At 49.3% G+C, this 18,322-nt stretch overlaps 1 protein-coding gene across 2 annotated transcripts; it reads left to right on the forward strand.

Moving 5' to 3' along the window:
* The first annotated feature begins 479 nt into the window (after positions 1-479).
* On the forward strand, positions 480-4,522 carry snai1b (snail family zinc finger 1b). 2 transcript variants are annotated; one of them, XM_041858040.2, is made up of 3 exons: positions 480-818; positions 2,062-2,601; positions 3,080-4,522. In XM_041858040.2, exons 1-3 carry the CDS (start codon positions 743-745, stop codon positions 3,259-3,261), a joined length of 798 nt encoding a protein of 265 aa, XP_041713974.1. In that variant the 5' UTR covers positions 480-742; the 3' UTR covers positions 3,262-4,522. The 2 variants fall into 2 exon arrangements, with proteins under 2 accessions (XP_041713974.1, XP_041713975.1); XM_041858041.2 differs by having other exon boundaries at positions 2,065-2,601.
* The last annotated feature ends 13,800 nt before the right edge of the window (positions 4,523-18,322 follow it).

The following is an 18,322-nucleotide window of genomic DNA, read 5'->3' on the forward strand; positions in this document are numbered from 1 at the left end:
TGGGTTTATAAACGGTGTTTTGAAGATAACATTCTGATTAAATTAGGTCTGTCTAATTTGGAGGGTGATTAGCATTTTTTTTAAAGGGGGAAAAAGGAAAGAAATAGGAAATAGTGCATGCATTCTATAATACTAATTTAAACGCAATTTATCCTAAATATTTTTTTCGTTCGTTGTAGCCAGCCTAATTAGTCATCCTCAGTAGCCTTGCGCACCAGTGCAGACAGGTGACAAGATGACATTTAAGTATTTGCATAATCTTCTTTGGAATGCGCTTCGTCTGCAATCAATTAGCAACTTTGGATTGCAATGTGAATAGATTCTGGTCTGCAAGCCAAGTGCGTCCATCATCGATCGGGCACCTGCGGTCAGCAAGGATCCTAGTGGCGCGTATTTTTGGGCGGGTGTGTCTTGAGGCGGGGATATCCTTGCCCATCCCCTCTCCCCCCTCAGCTGCTATATCAGGGGACAGACTCCCTGCTCCAACTTATCTTTTATCTGGTGGTCGATTGAATGATCCTTTCATCAACAGTCTGCGCCTCTTTGGAAACAAGAAAGTATCTTTGGACTTTTGGAGTGGACAGCTTCTGTGTGCTGCATTGAGTGGTGCATAGTGAAGTGTCTTGTAACGCTGTGATTCAATTCCTTCCCTGAGAGGTTTGGGAGACGGGCACCACCCTGCAAGGAAGGAGCACAAGTCATTCTTCATCTGCAAAAACAGAAATATTCCAGGTGTGCCAAGATGCCTCGGTCATTCCTTGTCAAGAAGTATTTCACCAACAAGAGGCCAAATTACAGCGAGTTGGAAAGCCAGAATGGTAAATTGTTTAAATCCAAACATATAATTCTGCACAGAGTTGTGAGATATGTATGTTAAAATTACTATGAGATCACATGTTTATTTTAATCGAGGTTAGCCTAGATTATAAGAGGTAGGCACTGCATCTCAGTGTTTGAGGCGTCACTACAGACCCCCTGGTTCGATTCCAGTCTGTATCACAACCCGCCGTCATTGGGAGTCCCATAGGGCGTCGCACAATTGGCCCAGCGTCGTCCGGTGTAGGCCGTCATTGTAAATAAGAATTTGTTCTTAACTGACTTGCCTAGTTAAATAACGGTTAAAGAGGAAGTGCATCTCATAACGGTTCAATGTCATGAATGCACCTTGGTGAGCGCTCAACTAAAATATACCGTTTTCCGATATGAACACGTTAAACAGTCGGGATCACGTCCCCTGCAGTGTTTTGGCGACCGGGTGTCAATAAACTGCGTAAATAGCGCTGCTGCAATCTGGACTAAGGAGTAGAGATAACAATAGTAAATGTAAATCCGGGACACTCCAAATAGTATGTAACGTGGATGTCATCATCCATTTCGTATGGATGTTACGAATTGTGTATGATATGTTATGAATTCCAATTTGGTGTCGCCAACGTGGTGGTTAACATTAGCTAGAGTTAATGTAAGGTTAAAGGGTTAGGGGAAAGGTTAGCTAACATGCTAATTAGTTGCAAAGTACTATGTAGTTGCATCCACCCTGACCAACCACCCTACTTTCGTTTTTGCCTTAAGTAACCTTCTGTCTTATGTAACTATACCAAACGTAACATATTATACTTATTTGAGTTTCCCGGATTTCCATTTACTACGTTACGTCTGGTCTATGAGAAGAGGCTGGCTTAATAGGACTATATGGTGAGGAACCAGATAGGCAGACAGACAGACAATAATGGCTAGTGTGTGAATAAGGTTGTGTCAACCTTGGCACCTAGTGTGTAACAAGGTACACAAGACCCTAAACAGAAAAGGGTTCACATATTCTATTGGTGCATTTAAGTGTGTGTGTGAGGAGTTGGGCCCCATCTCTTTGCGGCAAGTGCCCATGGTGAATTCGGAAGTGAATGGAGTCATGTAGCTGGGTCAGGGCTGCAGTGAACACTGAGTTTTACTGTAACAAGACACTGATAATTAGATTTAACTGTAGGCTGACTCTCTATCTCACTCCCTCCAGCTCTCTCTAAAGTACTTGCATTTCTAACATATCCCCCCTCTCCCTCTCAGCAGTCATCCCAGAGTGCTATCCTCTTGCTGAGCTCCCGATGAGGGACAACAGCTCCGTCCTGACCTACTACCCCACCGCCCTGGTCTTCAACATGGATGCCCTCCCAGCACCTCTCTCCCCTGTGTCCCCCGTCTCCCCTACCCGGCCCTCCCTCACGGGTCCCCTGGACCTCAGCAGCTCCCCCTCCAGCAGCAGTGGGGAGGATGAGGAGGAGGGAGGGCGCACATCAGACCCCCCCAGCCCTGTACCCCCCCACCACGTCTACCACTGCCTCCACTGCAGTAAGACCTACAGCAGCCCCTCAGCCCTCTCCAGGCACCAGCTCACCCACTGCCCCAGGGGCAGCGAGATCAGCTCCATACCCAGCCAGGCCTTGCCTCGCCCAGCCTTCCACTGCAAAAACTGCCCTAAGGAGTACACCAGCCTGGGGGCTCTGAAGATGCACATCCGCTCACACACCCTGCCCTGCGTCTGCACCACCTGTGGAAAGGCCTTCTCCAGACCCTGGCTGCTCAGAGGACACATACGCACACACACTGGTGAGTCTTACACTCTATATTCTTATGGCACTGGGATTGTTATAGTGGTCTTATTACACCTTTGGATAGTTGTAAAATGGTAATGACATAGTAATAACCCTTATTTAATTCACTATTATAATTGTTATTATTGTTTCACTCACTTCTCTTGGACCTGCACTGTTGGAGCTTAAGAATTTCACTGTACCCTGCAATTACATATGTGACCCTGTGCATGTGACTAATAAACAGATTTTTCTGTGGGGGCCTGCTAGGTTGACATTTCCAGTTCAAACTGGTTGATGCTTAGGGATTGGCCAGGCATTGATATTCATTAATGTTATTGCTCCCTGTGACACTATCTTATCTCTGTGTTTATGCGAGGGGAAAAAGTCAATCAAAGGACTGAGTCAGCAAAGGGGATTGCACATTGTTGATGTTTCGGTTACACAATCTTTATCAAGACAAGTCTCCTAACATCTGTCTCTCTCCCTTTCAGGTGAGCGCCCGTTCTCCTGCCAACACTGTAACCGTGCATTTGCAGACCGCTCCAACCTGCGTGCCCACATGCAGACCCACTCTGAGGTGAAAAAGTACCAGTGTGGTTCCTGCTCTCGCACCTTCAGCCGCATGTCCCTGCTACACAAACACACTGCCTCCGGCTGCTGCCCTGCCTCCTAGACACACACTGACCCAGTGGCTCAGCGGCTTAGAACATTTGGCTGAAGATGCCACGGTTCTTCAATTACCCATAAGGGATGTTTAATGCGATACAGACTGTAAGTTGCTCTGGGTGAAAGTAGGAACCGACTGCAGTGGGTTGAAAGACCCAGGACCACTCAGACAATGTTTAGATGGGGATGGATCCCCAAACACTGTCATCCATCAATTTGGAGAGGTATTATGCACTCCATTGAGCAACCACATGGCCTGAAGGACAGGGATGGGAGGATGTTGCCTATATGTGAACTCTTTTGAATTCCGAAGTGCCTTACATTTTTAAAAAATATTAATTGAAAATTGAAAACCAAAGCAAATGTTTTTCATATTGTTGTTATGCATAGAGACTTGATGTTGGCTGTGAGGTCAATCAAATGTATATGTGTGTGGAGGGAGCAGCTGGACATGCAGTTAATTCCCAGTATACCCCTCAGTGCCGGCTGGTCCGGGACTGTGACCATGGTGCAGCTGCTGGCGTGTGTGTAGAAAGTGAATGTTGTCTCTCATTATATTCCACATACACAGCATACATGTATTGGAACAGGTGTGTGTGTGGACAGCTGTCTGTATGGTGTTCTGTGGAGGCAGGGTGCTGAAAGATGTGTTAGCTCTGACCTCAACTGGTGACCCTCACCTCTTCTGCCACCTCACCCCTTCACTCTTATCTCCTCACTCACAACCTTCTCACCCCTCTCTCTTTACCTCCTTCTCCTCACTCACACCTCCTTGCCCATCTCTTCCACACCCTATCCACTTATCCCTGACCACCTCCTTACCCCCCAAGTTCTCAATATTTTTTCCTCACCCCTCTAATCCTCACTCTGCACCTTTTTCCCCTTTACCCCTCCCCACCACACTCCTCACCCACATAACATTTGCCAGAACCAAACCATTGGGATTTGTGTGGTTTGGTCACAAGTCAGTGGACCATATAAGAATGACCAAAGGCAGTCTAAGTCCTATATCCAATAGGTAACTGAACCAAAGCCATTTGAACCGTCTGTCCTTTAACATTTTCAAATCAAGATTTTATAAATGCCTCAAATAATTTTGTGCTAGATTTTATACTGATTGTTTATAAAGAGAGTTTGTATGTGCCATCTTTGACATTTTGTCAAGAATATGATGCTGTATTTCCACTACAAAGAACTTCATCATGAGATATTTTGATATGATTCCTAAACCAGCAGAGATGTGCCTTTCCACTGCTTGCCATATGTAAATAAAGCTTTTGTCTTAAATCTGTTCTTGGTCTGTTCTTGGCACAGGAAGTTGGTGGCACCTTAGTTGGGGAGGATGGGCTCGTGGTAATGGCTGGAGCAGAATTAGTCACACTTCATATGCAATGTAGGCTAAAGGATGTTAGCTCGCTCTGTTACAGACTTTATTTTGAGCCGTCTTCCCCTCAGCAGCTTCCGCTGGTTTTTGGTGGCTGGTAGCTTATTACATTATTTTGCCACTATTACTACACATGTATTGTACTGTTGTTACCACACAATAACCACATCATTTAACATGCAGACAAATCAAATGTATTTGTCACATTCGCCGAATACAACCTTACTGTGAAATGCTTACTTACAAGCCCTTAACCAACAATGCAGTTTTAAGAAAATATTTACTAAATAAAAAATAATTTAAAAAAGTAACACTATAAAATAACACTAATGAAGCTATATACAGGGGGTACCGGTACCAAGTCAATGTGAGGGGGTACAGGTTTGTCGAGGTAATTTGTACATGGGCCCCGTGTAGCTCAGTTGGTAGAGCATGGTGCTTGCAACGGCAGGGTTGTGGGTTCGATTCCCACGGGGGGCCAGTCTGGAAGAAAAAAAATGCACTCGCTAACTGTAAATCCCTCTGGATAAGAGCGTCTGCTAAATGCCTAAATGTAGGTAGGGGTAATAGATGTTGATATATTACTTTAGTCAGTCATTGTATGTTGCTCTGTGTCAGTGTGTTGCTCTGTGTCTGTGTCAGTGTCAGTGTGTCTATGTCTGTGTGAGCGTGCAGACAGGTTTGTGTCCCTGGTGTTGAGGGATGTATGAAACACCTGCCAGGCTTTCAGCACAGATTACACAGGGCACTGTGTGTTTGCGCACATACGCATGTGTGTGGCTGCTGAGGCGACAACACATGTTCTGGAGGGGTGCATGAATGGACTGACTGCAGGTGGATATAGAGACTAGAGAGAGGGCAGTTTGGATGAGGGAGAACAAGGAGAAAGAGTGAGAGGTTAAGCATGAAACACGCCGAGAATCTCACTGCCGATAGGTACTTTTGCTATAACAAAAGCGGTACCTGCTGCGTGCCGACCCGGTAGTGACGAACCTGCCGTTTCTACTTGTAGAATCGCAACGCTCGTCAGTGACCAACAACTTGACGTTGAGCCAATCAGAGAGCACAAACCCCACTTGGGGAAGCCAACAGGAGTGACAACAAAAGGAAAAAAAGAGGGCATTTCCTCCGTACATCCATGGTTAAATGTCATGAGCCAGTCACACATCATATGCAATGTAGGCTATGGGATGTTAGCTAGCTAAGTACACAGACGCAATGCACACAACACTAAACTTTTCCTCAAAGCTATCTTACTACTGTAGCTACTATTGACATTATAATTAAATCACAATGGATTAATTTCCATGAAACAGCTGCCTGTGTTAGCTGCCGAGTTAGTGCAGTGTCCTTAGCTAGCTATCTACATTGTGCTAGCTAGTGAATATGCTAACGTTAGCTAGCTAGCTAAACATTTGGCTATGGGCTGGCACTGGCAGTATGGGACTGTGGAGAGTGAATGAAATTGTTTCTTCGTCATCTTGCTAGGTAGTTATACAGCTGTGGCCATCTTGGTAGTATCAACAAGGGGTTTCTACAAAATAGCAACGCTAGTGCAGCTAACTAGCTAACATTGGAATCTATACCATAAACTAAGCCAAACACACAGACATGCATTGCCAAACAACGCTATTGCCACCTTCTGGTTTGGAGTATTTTAACAAGGCTGAGTGGCTGACGACTTCAAGGTCTTTGCTCTGTGAACACAAAAGAGATTGACCCTGACACTCTGTTCAAATGTGCTAAGTACTGTCGTCAGGCAAATGTTTGATAATCCTACAGGTGTGTCTGAGCTATTAGGGTGGGAGATTAAAGAGTGAGAGCAAAAGCGAGAGACCAGCAAAGAGAGAAATAATGATCTTGTGAAAACCTGTGCCTGCCTCCATCTGAGAGATAGTTGGCCCCCAGGCAGGAGGTAGCTCTCCAGGAGATTGCAAGTGTGAAATCAGCAGAGTATGAGAACCCTGCTGACACACATACTGCACTGTACTGCTGCAGGCCTGGATACAGCTGGACACAGCTAGGCTAAACCCCAGCAGAGCATTAACCCCCAGCTCAACTCAGGCTGCAGGCTGTAGGATAAGCCAGGTAGTGTCTGGTCCTGGCCGTTAGAGCCACAGTGTGTCTGCATTCTGCTCTGCCATCACTGCCCCTAGACATAGTAAGCTAGACCCTGTTTGAACCCCAGCTATAGGGTCTAACCCCAGTTATAGGGTCTAACCCCAGCTATAGGGTCTAACCCCAGTTATAGGGTCTAACCCCAGTCATAGGGTCTAACCCCAGCTATAGGGTCTAACCCCAGTTATAGGGTCTAACCCCAGCTATAGGGTCTAACCCCAGTTATAGGGTCTAATCCCAGTCATAGGGTCTAACACTAGCTATAGGGTCTAACCCCAGTTATAGGGTCTAACCCCAGCTATAGGGTCTAACCCCAGCTATAGGGTCTAACCCCAGTTATAGGCTCCTAACCAACTGTGCTATTTTGTTTGTTTTTTCGCATTGCTTGTAACTTATTTTGTACATAATGTTGCTGCTACTGTCTCTTATGACCGAAATAAGCTTCTGGATATCAGAACAGTGATTACTCACCTCGAACTGGACGAAGATTTTTTCTTTAATGAGTCCAATGCGAAGGATACACTGCTTCCCCGAGACCCGAATTCCCTTCAATCGCGTGAAAAAAATACGGAAATATAGGGGGTGGAGATCAGGGTGCCTTGTGAGAATTCGTTGGCGAGTGGGTAACCCGCCTATACAATCCGTTCTATTGGCCAATGTGCAATCACTGGAAAATAAACTCGATGATCTCCCGAGTGGTGCAGCGGTCTAAGGCACTGCATCTCAGTGCATGAGGCGTCACTACAGACCCCCTGGTTCGATTCCAGGCTGTATCACAACCGGCCATGATTGGGAGTTCCATAGGGCGGTGCACAATTGGCCCAGCGTCGTCCGGGTTTGGCCAGTGTAGGCCGTCATTGTAAATAAGAATTTGTTCTTAACTGACTTGCCTAGTTAAATAAAGGTTCAATAAAAATCTCTGTTCAAGATTATCCTACCAACAGGACTGTAAAAAACTGTAATATCTAATGTTTCACCGAGACGTGGCTGAACAACGACACAGATAATATAGAGCTGGCTGGGTTTTCCGTGCATCGGCAGGACAGAACAGCTACGTCTGGTAAGACGAGGGGTGGGGGTGTGTGTCTATTTGTCAATAACAGCTGGTGCTCGATCTCTAATATTAAAGAAGTCTCGAGGTATTGCTCGCCTGAGGTATAGTACCTCATGATAAGATGTAGACCACACTATCTAACAAGAGAGTTTTCATCTATATTATTCATAGCCGTCTATTTACATTTTACATTTTAGTCATGTAGCAGACGCTCTTATCCAGAGTGACTTACAGTTAGTGAGTGCATACATTTTTCATACTGGCCCCCCGTGGGAAACGATCCCACAACCCTGGCGTTGCAAGCGCCATGCTCTACTAACTGAGCTACAGGGGACCATTTACCACCACAAACCGATGCTGGCACTAAGACCACACTCAATGAGCTGTATAAGGCCATAAGCGAACAAGAAATTGCACATCCAGAAGCGCCGCTCCTAGTGGCCGGGGACTTTAATGCAGGAAAATCTGTTTTAACTCATTACTACCAGCATGTCATGTGCAACCAGAGGAGAAAAAAAACTCTAGACCACCTTTACTCCAAACACAGAGACGCATACAAAGCTCTCCCTCGCTCTCCATTTGGCAAATCTGACCATAATTCTATCCTTCCGGATTCCTGCTTACAAGCAAAAACTAGCAGGAAGTACAAGTGACTCGCTCAATACGGAAGTGGTCAGATGACGTGCATGCTACGCCACAGGACTGTTTTGCTAGCACAGACTGGAAAGTGTTCCGGAATTCATCCAATGGCATTGAGGAGTATACCACCTCAGTCACCGGCTTCATCAATAAGTGCATCGACGACGTCGTCCCCACAGTGACCATGCGTACATATCCCAACCAGAAGCCATGGATTACAGGCAACATCCGCACCGAGCTAAAGGCTAGAGCTGCCGCTTTCAAAGAGCGGGACACTAATCCGGACACTTATAAGAAATCCCGCTATGCCCTCAGACAAACCATCAAACAGGCAAAGCGTCAATATAGGACTAAGATTGAATCCTACTACACTGGCTCTAATGCTCATCGGATGTGGCAGGGCTTGCAAACTATTACGGACTACAAAGGGAAACCCAGCCGTGAACTGCCCAGTGACGCGAGCCTACCAGATGATCTAAATGCCTTTTATGCTCACTTCAAGTCAAGCAACACAGAAGCATGCATGAGAGCACCAGCTGTTACGGATGACTGTGTGATCACGCTCTCCATAGCCGATGTGAGCAAGACCTTTAAATAGGTCAACATTCACAAGGCCGCGGGGCCAGACAGACTACCAGAACGTGTACTCAGAGCATGTGCGGACCAACTGGCAAGTGTCTACACTGACATTTTCAACCTCTCCCTGACCCAGGCTGTAATACCTACATGTTTCAAGCAGACCACCATAGTCCCTGTGCCCAAGAAAGCGAAGGTAACCTGCCTAAATGACTACCGCCCGGTAGCACTCACGTCGGTAGCCATGAAGTGCTTTGAAAGGCTGGTCATGGCTCACATCAACACCATTATCCCGGAAACACTAGACCCACTCTAATTTGCATATCGCCCCAACAGATCCACAGATGATGCAATCTCAATCGCACTCCACACTGCCCTTTCCCACCTGGACAAAAGGAACACCTATGTGAGAATGCTGTTCATTGACTACAGCTCAGCGTTCAACACCATAGTGCCCACAAAGCTAAGGACCCTGGGACTAAACACCTCCCTCTGCAACTGGATCCTGGACTTCCTGACGGGCTGCTCCCAGGTGGTAAGGATAGGCAACTACACATCTGCCACGTTGATCCTCAACACTGGCGCCCCTCAGGGGTGCGTTCTTAGTCCCCTCCTGTCCTCCCTGTTCACCCACGATTGCGTGGCCAAGCATGACTCCAACACCATCATTAAGTTTGCTGACGACACAACAGCGGTAGGCCTGATCACAGGCAACGATGAGACAGCCTATAGGGAGGAGGTCAGAGACCTGGCAGTGTGGTGCCAGGACAACAACCTCTCCCTCAATGTGAGCAAGACAAAGGAGCTGATCGTGGACTACAGGAAAAGGAGGGCCGAACAGGCCCCCATTAACATCGACAAGGCTGTAGTGGAGCAGGTGGAGATTTTCAAGTTCCTTGGTGTCCACATCACCAACAAACTATGATGTCCAAACACACCAAGACACTCGTGAAGAGAGCACGACAACACCTTTTTGCCCTCAGGAGACTGAAAAGATTTGGCATGTGTCCCCAGATCCTCAAAAAGTTATACAGCTGCATCATCGAGAGCATCCTGACCAGTTGCATCACCGCCTGGTATGGTAACTGCTCGGCATTCGACCATAATGCGCTACAGAGGGTAGTGTGCACGGCCCAGTACATCACTGGGGCCAAGCTTCCTGCCAACCAGGACCTACATACTAGGCGGTGTCAGAGGAAGGCCCAAGAAATTGTCAAAGACTCCAGTCACCCAAGTCATAGACTGTTCTCTCTGCTTCCGCACGGCAAGCGGTAACGGAGCGCCAAGTCTATGTCCAAAAGGCTCCTTAACAGCTTCTACCCCCAAGCCATAAGACTGCTAAACAATTAATCAAATGGCCACCCAGACTATTTACATTGACCCCCCGCCCTGCTGCTACTCACTGTTTATTATCTATGCATAGTCACTTTACCCCTACCTACATGTACAAATTACCTTGACTAACCTGTATGTACCGGTACCCACTGTAAATAGCCTCGTTATTGTTATTTTATTGTGTTGCTTTTTGTTTTATTTTGTACTTTATTTTATTGAGTAAATATTTTCTTAACTCTATTTCTTGATCTGCATTGTTGGTTAAGGGCTTGTAAGTAAGTAAGTAATACCTGTTGTATTCGGCACATGTGACAAATACAATTTGATTTGAACCGCAGTTATAGGGTTTAACCCCAGTTATAGGGTCTAACCCCAGCTATAGGGTCTAACCCCAGTTATAGGGTCTAACCCCAGCTAGAAGGTCTAATCCCAGTTATAGGGTCTAACCCCAGTTATAGGGTCTAACCCCAGCTAGAAGGTCTAACCCCAGCTATATGGTCTAACCCCAGCTATAAGGTCTAACCCCAGTCATAGGGTCTAATCCCAGTTATATGGTCTAACCCCAGCTATAGGGTCTAACCCCAGCTATAAGGTCTAACCCCAGTTATAGGGTCTAACCCCAGCTATAGGGTCTAACCCCAGCTATAGGGTCTAAACCCAGTTATAGGGTCTAACCTCAGTTATAGGGTCTAACCCCAGCTATAAGGTCTAACCCCAGTTATAGGGTCTAAACCCAGTTATAGGGTCTAACCCCAGTTATAGGGTCTAAACCCAGTTATAGGGTCTAACCCCAGTTATAGGGTCTAACCCCAGCTATAAGGTCTAACCCCAGTTATAGGGTCTAACCCCAGCTACAGGGTCTAACCCCAGCCATAGGGTCTAACCCCAGTTATAGGGTCTAACCCCAGCTAGAAGTCTAACCCCAGTTATAGGGTCTAACCCCAGCTATAGGGTCTAACCCTAGCTATAAGGTCTAACCCCAGTTATAGGGTCTAACCCCAGCTATAGGGTCTAACCCCAGCTATAGGGTCTAAACCCAGTTATAGGGTCTAACCTCAGTTATAGGGTCTAACCCCAGCTATAAGGTCTAACCCCAGTTATAGGGTCTAAACCCAGTTATAGGGTCTAACCCCAGTTATAGGGTCTAAACCCAGTTATAGGGTCTAACCCCAGTTATAGGGTCTAACCCCAGCTATAAGGTCTAACCCCAGTTATAGGGTCTAACCCCAGCTATAGGGTCTAACCCCAGCCATAGGGTCTAACCCCAGTTATAGGGTCTAACCCCAGCTAGAAATCTAACCCCAGTTATAGGGTCTAACCCCAGCTATAGGGTCTAACCCCAGCTATAAGGTCTAACCCCAGTTATAGGGTCTAACCCCAGCTATAGGGTCTAACCCCAGCTATAGGGTCTAACCCCAGTTATAGGGTCTAACCCCAGTTATAGGGTCTAACCCCAGCTAAAGGGTCTAACCCCAGCTGTAGGGTCTAACCCCAGCTATAAGGTCTAACCCCAGTTATAGGGTCTAACCCCAGCTATAGGGTCTAACCCCAGCTATAAGGTCTAACCCCAGTTATAGGGTCTAACCCCAGTTATAGGGTCTAACCCCAGCTATAGGGTCTAACCCCAGCTATAAGGTCTAACCCCAGTTATAGGGTCTAACCCCAGTTATAGGGTCTAACCCCAGCTAAAGGGTCTAACCCCAGCTGTAGGGTCTAAACCCGGCTATAGGGTCTAACCCCAGCTATAGGGTCTTACCCCAGTTATAGGGTCTAACCCCAGCTATAGGGTCTTACCCAAGTTATAGGGTCTAACCCCAGCTATAGGGTCTAACCCCAGCTATAGGGTCTAAACCCAGTTATAGGGTCTAACCCCAGTTATAGGGTCTAACCCCAGTTATATGGTCTAACCCCAGCTATAGGGTCTAACCCCAGCTATAAGGTCTAACCCCAGTTATAGGGTCTAACCCCAGTTATTGTCACGGTTCAGACAGACGACCAGAGGACCACAATTGCGTCACACCAGAAAGTTTATTAAACTTAAGGGAAAAGGGAAGTAGGGAGTGAATGAAGGCTCCAGGGGTAACAGGGATCCCGTCCAATGCGCTGGGTCTGTGCCCCCCCCAGTGGCAGCGATGCGTCCTATGAAGCCGGTGGTGGGTGGTCCAGAAGTCCTGGGGGGGGGGAGACACAGACACAACAGGGCGGAATGAAACCAGGCAGCAGTACAGTTCAAGGGAAATCCAAAATACGTAGTAGCAAGGCAGAAGGCTGGTCAGAGTTACCGGGATAGAAGAGTAGTCAGGAGTCGTAATGGCAGAAGCAGGTCTGGATCTCCTGAGGCAGAAGAGTATCCAAAAAACAGGCAGGTCCGGGGTCACAAAACCAGGGTGAGCCAGAAGCGCGAGCAAACAGGTTCCGGGTGTGAGCTTTGCAGACGATCTGACAAAGGAGAGCTGAAAGACAGGGCTATAAATACTGGGAGAGGTTAGTGGGTAATGCAGCGCAGCTGGCAGAGTAATTAGAGCCGAGCAGAGCAGGGACAGGTGGAGCTAGTTAGGCTGAGTAGAGAGAGTGGTGAGCAGAGTGGAAGAAAATTAAGGTGGTAACCCGGTGGAGTGAGAGGCTCATGACAGAACCCCCCAAGGGACGGCCCCAGAAGTCCCAAGAGCAACACCACGCCGGGCGGGAGGAGGGGAGCCGGAGGAGGGCTAGAACTCCTCCGAACGGTCCCAGTGAACGTCCTCATCCTCGGAGGAAGCCGGAGGGCCGTGGTCGGGAGATGGGACAGGTCCCGAGACCGGATCAGGCACAGGACAGGAAGCCGAGCGGGCAGGACGGTTAGAGACCCCTCTGGGGCGGCCCCTACGGATTGCAGGTTGATCAGGATGCCGTTGGTGGAAAGCGGTGATGAGAGTCCTATCCACAATCCGACTAGCTGGCACCCAGGTCCTTTCCTCAGGTCCATAGCCCTCCCAGTCAATGAGGTACTGGAGACCCCTACCCCTCCGTCTGGACCGAAGCAGGCGGCGGACGGTGTAAACCAGACCACCATCGACGAGCCGTGGAGGAGGAGGACAAGGCGCAGCAGGGACCAGCGGACTCCTGGGCACAGGCAGGGGCTGCAGCAATCCGGCTGGGGGCTGGCAGGACGACTTGTGTTGGTTGCAGATGGGGCAGGCTTGGACGAACTCCCGTACATCCTTCCTCAGAGAGGGCCACCAGAACCTCTGGGCGAGCAGGTTGTAAGTGCGGGTGGAGCCAGGGTGACAAGCTAGGCGGGAGTCATGTCCCCACTGAACGACCTGGGACCTCAGGTCTTCGGGGACAAAAAGGCGGTCAGCTGGGCAAGTGCTGGGACCTGGCTGGTTACGGAGAGCCTCCAGCACCTGTTCCTCAACAGCCCAGGTCAGAGCTGCAACGATGCAGGGACTTGGCAGAATCGACACAGGGTCCTTGGAGGGGTCAGGAGCGGAGTTAGTAGGTACTGGCCGAGGGGGTAGTGCGGCGGCAAGCAGGCAGGTTCGGTGGCAGTCCTCTCCCCACTCCCTGATCACCCCGGTCACCCAGTCGAGCTGAGGGTTGTGCCGGGCGGAGCCATGGGTAACCCAGGATGAGGGGTTGGCCTGGAGAGGGGAGCAGGTGAAACTGGATAGTTTCTTGATGGTTTCCGGACAGACCCATCGAGACCGGGGCCGTGACATGAGTGACCGATCCGAGTAAGTGTCCGTCCAGTGCCCGGGCAGGAATAGGAGGTGTCAAACGGAGGTTCTCCAGTCCCAGTTGGCGTGCCAGCTTGATGTCCATTATGTTGGCTTCGGGCGCCAGAATCCACCAGAGCAGCCAGGGTGTGAGTTGAGTCAGGGAGGCGGAGGTGAACTTGCAGCAGGGGTTTGCGGTCGGAGGACTGGATGGTCATTGAACTCAACCGGACTCCCCCTATGCCCGGTGAGCTTCGGCCCTTTAAAGGGCAGGTTACCACACGATGTCCATCACCTCCACAATAGAGGCAGAGGTTTGAGGTGAAGCGTCGCTGGCGCTCTGCAGGAGTGAGAGAGGCTCGCCCAATCTCCATAGGCTCAGACTGATCAAGCTGAACTGGGTGAGTGGCAGTAGATGACAGGAGCCCAGTCGGATCTCTCCGAATGCCGGTAGTAGGTGGACCTTGGCGCCCCCTCTCACGACGACGGGTCTGTATCCTTCTGTCGATCCTGACAGTCAGTGCGATGGCTTCATCAAGAGTGGAAGGCAGTTCATGGGAGACCAACTCGTCCTTGATATAGTCAGCCAAACTATGGAAGAACGCGTCCACCAACGATGGTGTGTTCCAAGAACTTCGTCTAGCCAGGGTTCGGAAGTCGATGGAATGGTCTGCGACTGTACGTCTGCCTTGTCGAATACTGAACAGTTCACGAGACGCCTCTGCGGTTGGTGAATCCAGGTCAAACACCTTCAGCATCTCCTCGGCAAACCGGTCGAAGGTTGCACATGCGGGGGTTTGACGTTCGAACTCTGCTGTTCCCCAGAGTCGAGCTCGGCCCGTCAGGTGAGTGATGGCATACCCAACTCTAGCCCCCTCCGTGGCGAAGGTCCTTGGCTGCAAGGAGAACTGAAGTCGGCAGCTAGTCAGGAATGGCCGGACCTGGGTTGAATCGCCGTTGAACCGCTCGGGGTTTCCAATCTTGGGTTCGGAGCAGCGGCTGCAATGACCGGGGCAGGTAACTCGGGGGCAGGGCTGGTGGGCAGACTGGCTGGGGTCAGGTTGGTGAGGAGTTGAATGATCATGGCGAGTTGTTGTTGCTGCTGCTGGGACTGCTGCTGGTGCTGCTGGAACTGCTGATGCTGTTGGTGGCCGACCTGAAGCAGAGAGGTGATGTCGCCGCTCATGCGGCCTAGCTCTCTCTCAGTGTGTTCCAGGCGTAGCATGGCGGTGGGTTGCTCAGGTTCTTCGGTTTCCATGTCGGGGGAAGTGTGCGCTGAGTCCATGATGTTCAGATCGTACTGTCACGGTTCAGACAGACGACCAGAGGACCACAATTGCGTCACACCAGAAAGTTTATTAAACTTAAGGGAAAAGGGAAGTAGGGAGTGAATGAAGGCTCCAGGGGTAACAGGGATCCCGTCCAATGCGCTGGGTCTGTGCCCCCCCCAGTGGCAGCGATGCGTCCTATGAAGCCGGTGGTGGGTGGTCCAGAAGTCCTGGGGGGGGGGAGACACAGACACAACAGGGCGGAATGAAACCAGGCAGCAGTACAGTTCAAGGGAAATCCAAAATACGTAGTAGCAAGGCAGAAGGCTGGTCAGAGTTACCGGGATAGAAGAGTAGTCAGGAGTCGTAATGGCAGAAGCAGGTCTGGATCTCCTGAGGCAGAAGAGTATCCAAAAAACAGGCAGGTCCGGGGTCACAAAACCAGGGTGAGCCAGAAGCGCGAGCAAACAGGTTCCGGGTGTGAGCTTTGCAGACGATCTGACAAAGGAGAGCTGAAAGACAGGGCTATAAATACTGGGAGAGGTTAGTGGGTAATGCAGCGCAGCTGGCAGAGTAATTAGAGCCGAGCAGAGCAGGGACAGGTGGAGCTAGTTAGGCTGAGTAGAGAGAGTGGTGAGCAGAGTGGAAGAAAATTAAGGTGGTAACCCGGTGGAGTGAGAGGCTCATGACAGTTATAGGGTCTAACCCCAGCTAAAGGGTCTAACCCCAGCTATAGGGTCTAAACCCAGCTATAGGGTCTAACCCCAGTTATAGGGTCTAAACCCAGCTATAGGGTCTAACCCCAGTTATAGGGTCTAACCCCAGCTATAGGGTCTAACCCCAGCTATAGGGTCTAACCCCAGTTATAGGGTCTAACCCCAGTTATAAGGTCTAACCCCAGCTATAAGGTCTAACCCCAGTTATAGGGTCTAAACCCAGTTATAGGGTCTAACCCCAGTTATAGGGTCTAACCCCAGCTATAGGGTCTAACCCCAGTTATAGGGTATAACCCCAGTTATAGGGTCTAACCCCAGCTATAGGGTCTAACCCCAGTTATAGGGTATAACCCCAGTTATACGGTCTAACCCCAGCTACAGGGTCTAACCCCAGCTATAGGGTCTAACCCCAGCTATAGGGTCTAACCCCAGCTATAGGGTCTAACCCCAGTTATAGGGTATAACCCCAGTTATAGGGTCTAACCCCAGCTATAGGGTCTAACCCCAGTTATAGGGTCTAACCCCAGCTATCCTCTGGTCTTGGTACGCACACATATATGGCCCGTTAGACCCCCTTCTCTGCCTCCAGCCTTTCAAACTACATCCTAGCTAAGCCCCTGCTTGACTATCCCTCAGCCTACGCCTGTTAACCCTTAACTAACCCCCCACACATGGGCAGGGTATGTGTGCAGTGTGCCCTGCCCTCCTGACCCATACAGACCCTGAACCATACAAGCTGTCTTTCTGAGGTAACCATGTGTTTCCTCCCATACATAGCGGGTACTGGCAATGGGGTGTGTGTGTGTTGGGGGGCGAGGAGGGGGGGGGGACTTATGGGCCACAACAGGGCCAGAAGGGGCTCAGGTTCCCTCATTTGTGTGTAATGTAAATAGAGCCACCCAACCTTGGAAAAGGAGCCCAAAGTCTGGTGGACTGGATATATGGTGTGTGTGTGTGTGCGTGTGTGTGCATGAAACATTTTTTCAGTGTTTTATAGGGTTATTGGGCATGTATGAGTGTGAGTTTGGGGGAGTTTGATGTAGTGGGTCTACACAGACGGTGAGTCAGAGCGAGAGAGAGCCAGGGCAGGGGGGACTGAACTCTGCTTGATCCCCCGACGGTGTCAGGTTAGCTGGGCAGAGAGACGAGCGTGGGTGGGTAGGTTGGATGGATGGAACTTTTGTGTGTGTGCGCATGTGGGCCTGCATGTTTGGTTGAGTGGTAGAGGATGATGTAATGGAGTTCACTTCACAATTTATTTTCAGTCATATTGAAAATGACACTTGTCATGCCAACCAATTTTGCAGTAGGCCTAACACGACTCTAACTAAACATTTCACTCAAGAGTCAGAGGTAATAGAATAGAATGGACCCCCACTGGGCTGAGTGTCTGGTGGCAAAAACATAATCACACAACAGTATAGTGTGTCTGTCACACTCACACACAAACGCACACACATACGCACGCAGCGAGCACACACGCGCGCGTGCGTGCGAGCACGTGCGCGCACGCATGCACATAATTGTGCAAGTACTGACTCAAGTTTTCTATTCATTTTTGTGAAAAACAGCTTTATTTTCTCCATCGATGAAACCTAAGCTGTGCCAGCCAGCCAGGGGGGCATATTTGGGCTATTGTCTGTGTCTGTGTAGGAGGCACCCTGTTACCCTGTTGCTCTGGGGCAGTGAGATCACTGGAGATGCTGGTGTGTTTCTAAGTGTGTGTGAGATCATGTTTGCGATGTCGGTGTGTGTTTTTATGTCCGAGTCACACATGCAGCCCCTGACTAATGTGACATTCCTGAACCATTAGTGACAGACACACAATACGGCCTTCCCTTCTGAAACACACTGTGTGTGTGTGTATGTGTGTGTGTCAGTCAGAGGGAGAGAGAGAAGGATGGCGAGAGGGAGAGGAACAGAACCAGGAAGAAGAGAGAAACTGCTCATTGAGATAGATTCAGTTCAGTTCAGGTTAGATAATGCTGCATGTTCTGCTGACCTACATTACACAGAGAGGGGGATGGCTTTTTTAACTCTCCTCTACTGCAGTGGTCTCTCTCTCTCTCTCTCTCTCTCTCTCTATCTCTCTCTGTCTCTCTGTCTCTCTCTCTCTCTCTCTCTCTCTCTCTCTCTCTCTCTCTCTCTCTCTCTCTCTCTCTCTCTCTCTCTCTCTCTCGCCCTCTCGCTCTCTCTGTTTAGGACACAGGAAGTGAGCTGTCAGGCTTGCATAAACAGCACCCATCCGGCAGCGCTGATAAAAAGCATCTGGGCGGGGTC

Source organism: Coregonus clupeaformis, chromosome 30 (assembly GCF_020615455.1).
Source record: "Coregonus clupeaformis isolate EN_2021a chromosome 30, ASM2061545v1, whole genome shotgun sequence".
In the NCBI taxonomy this organism is placed as follows: Eukaryota; Metazoa; Chordata; class Actinopteri; order Salmoniformes; family Salmonidae; genus Coregonus; species Coregonus clupeaformis.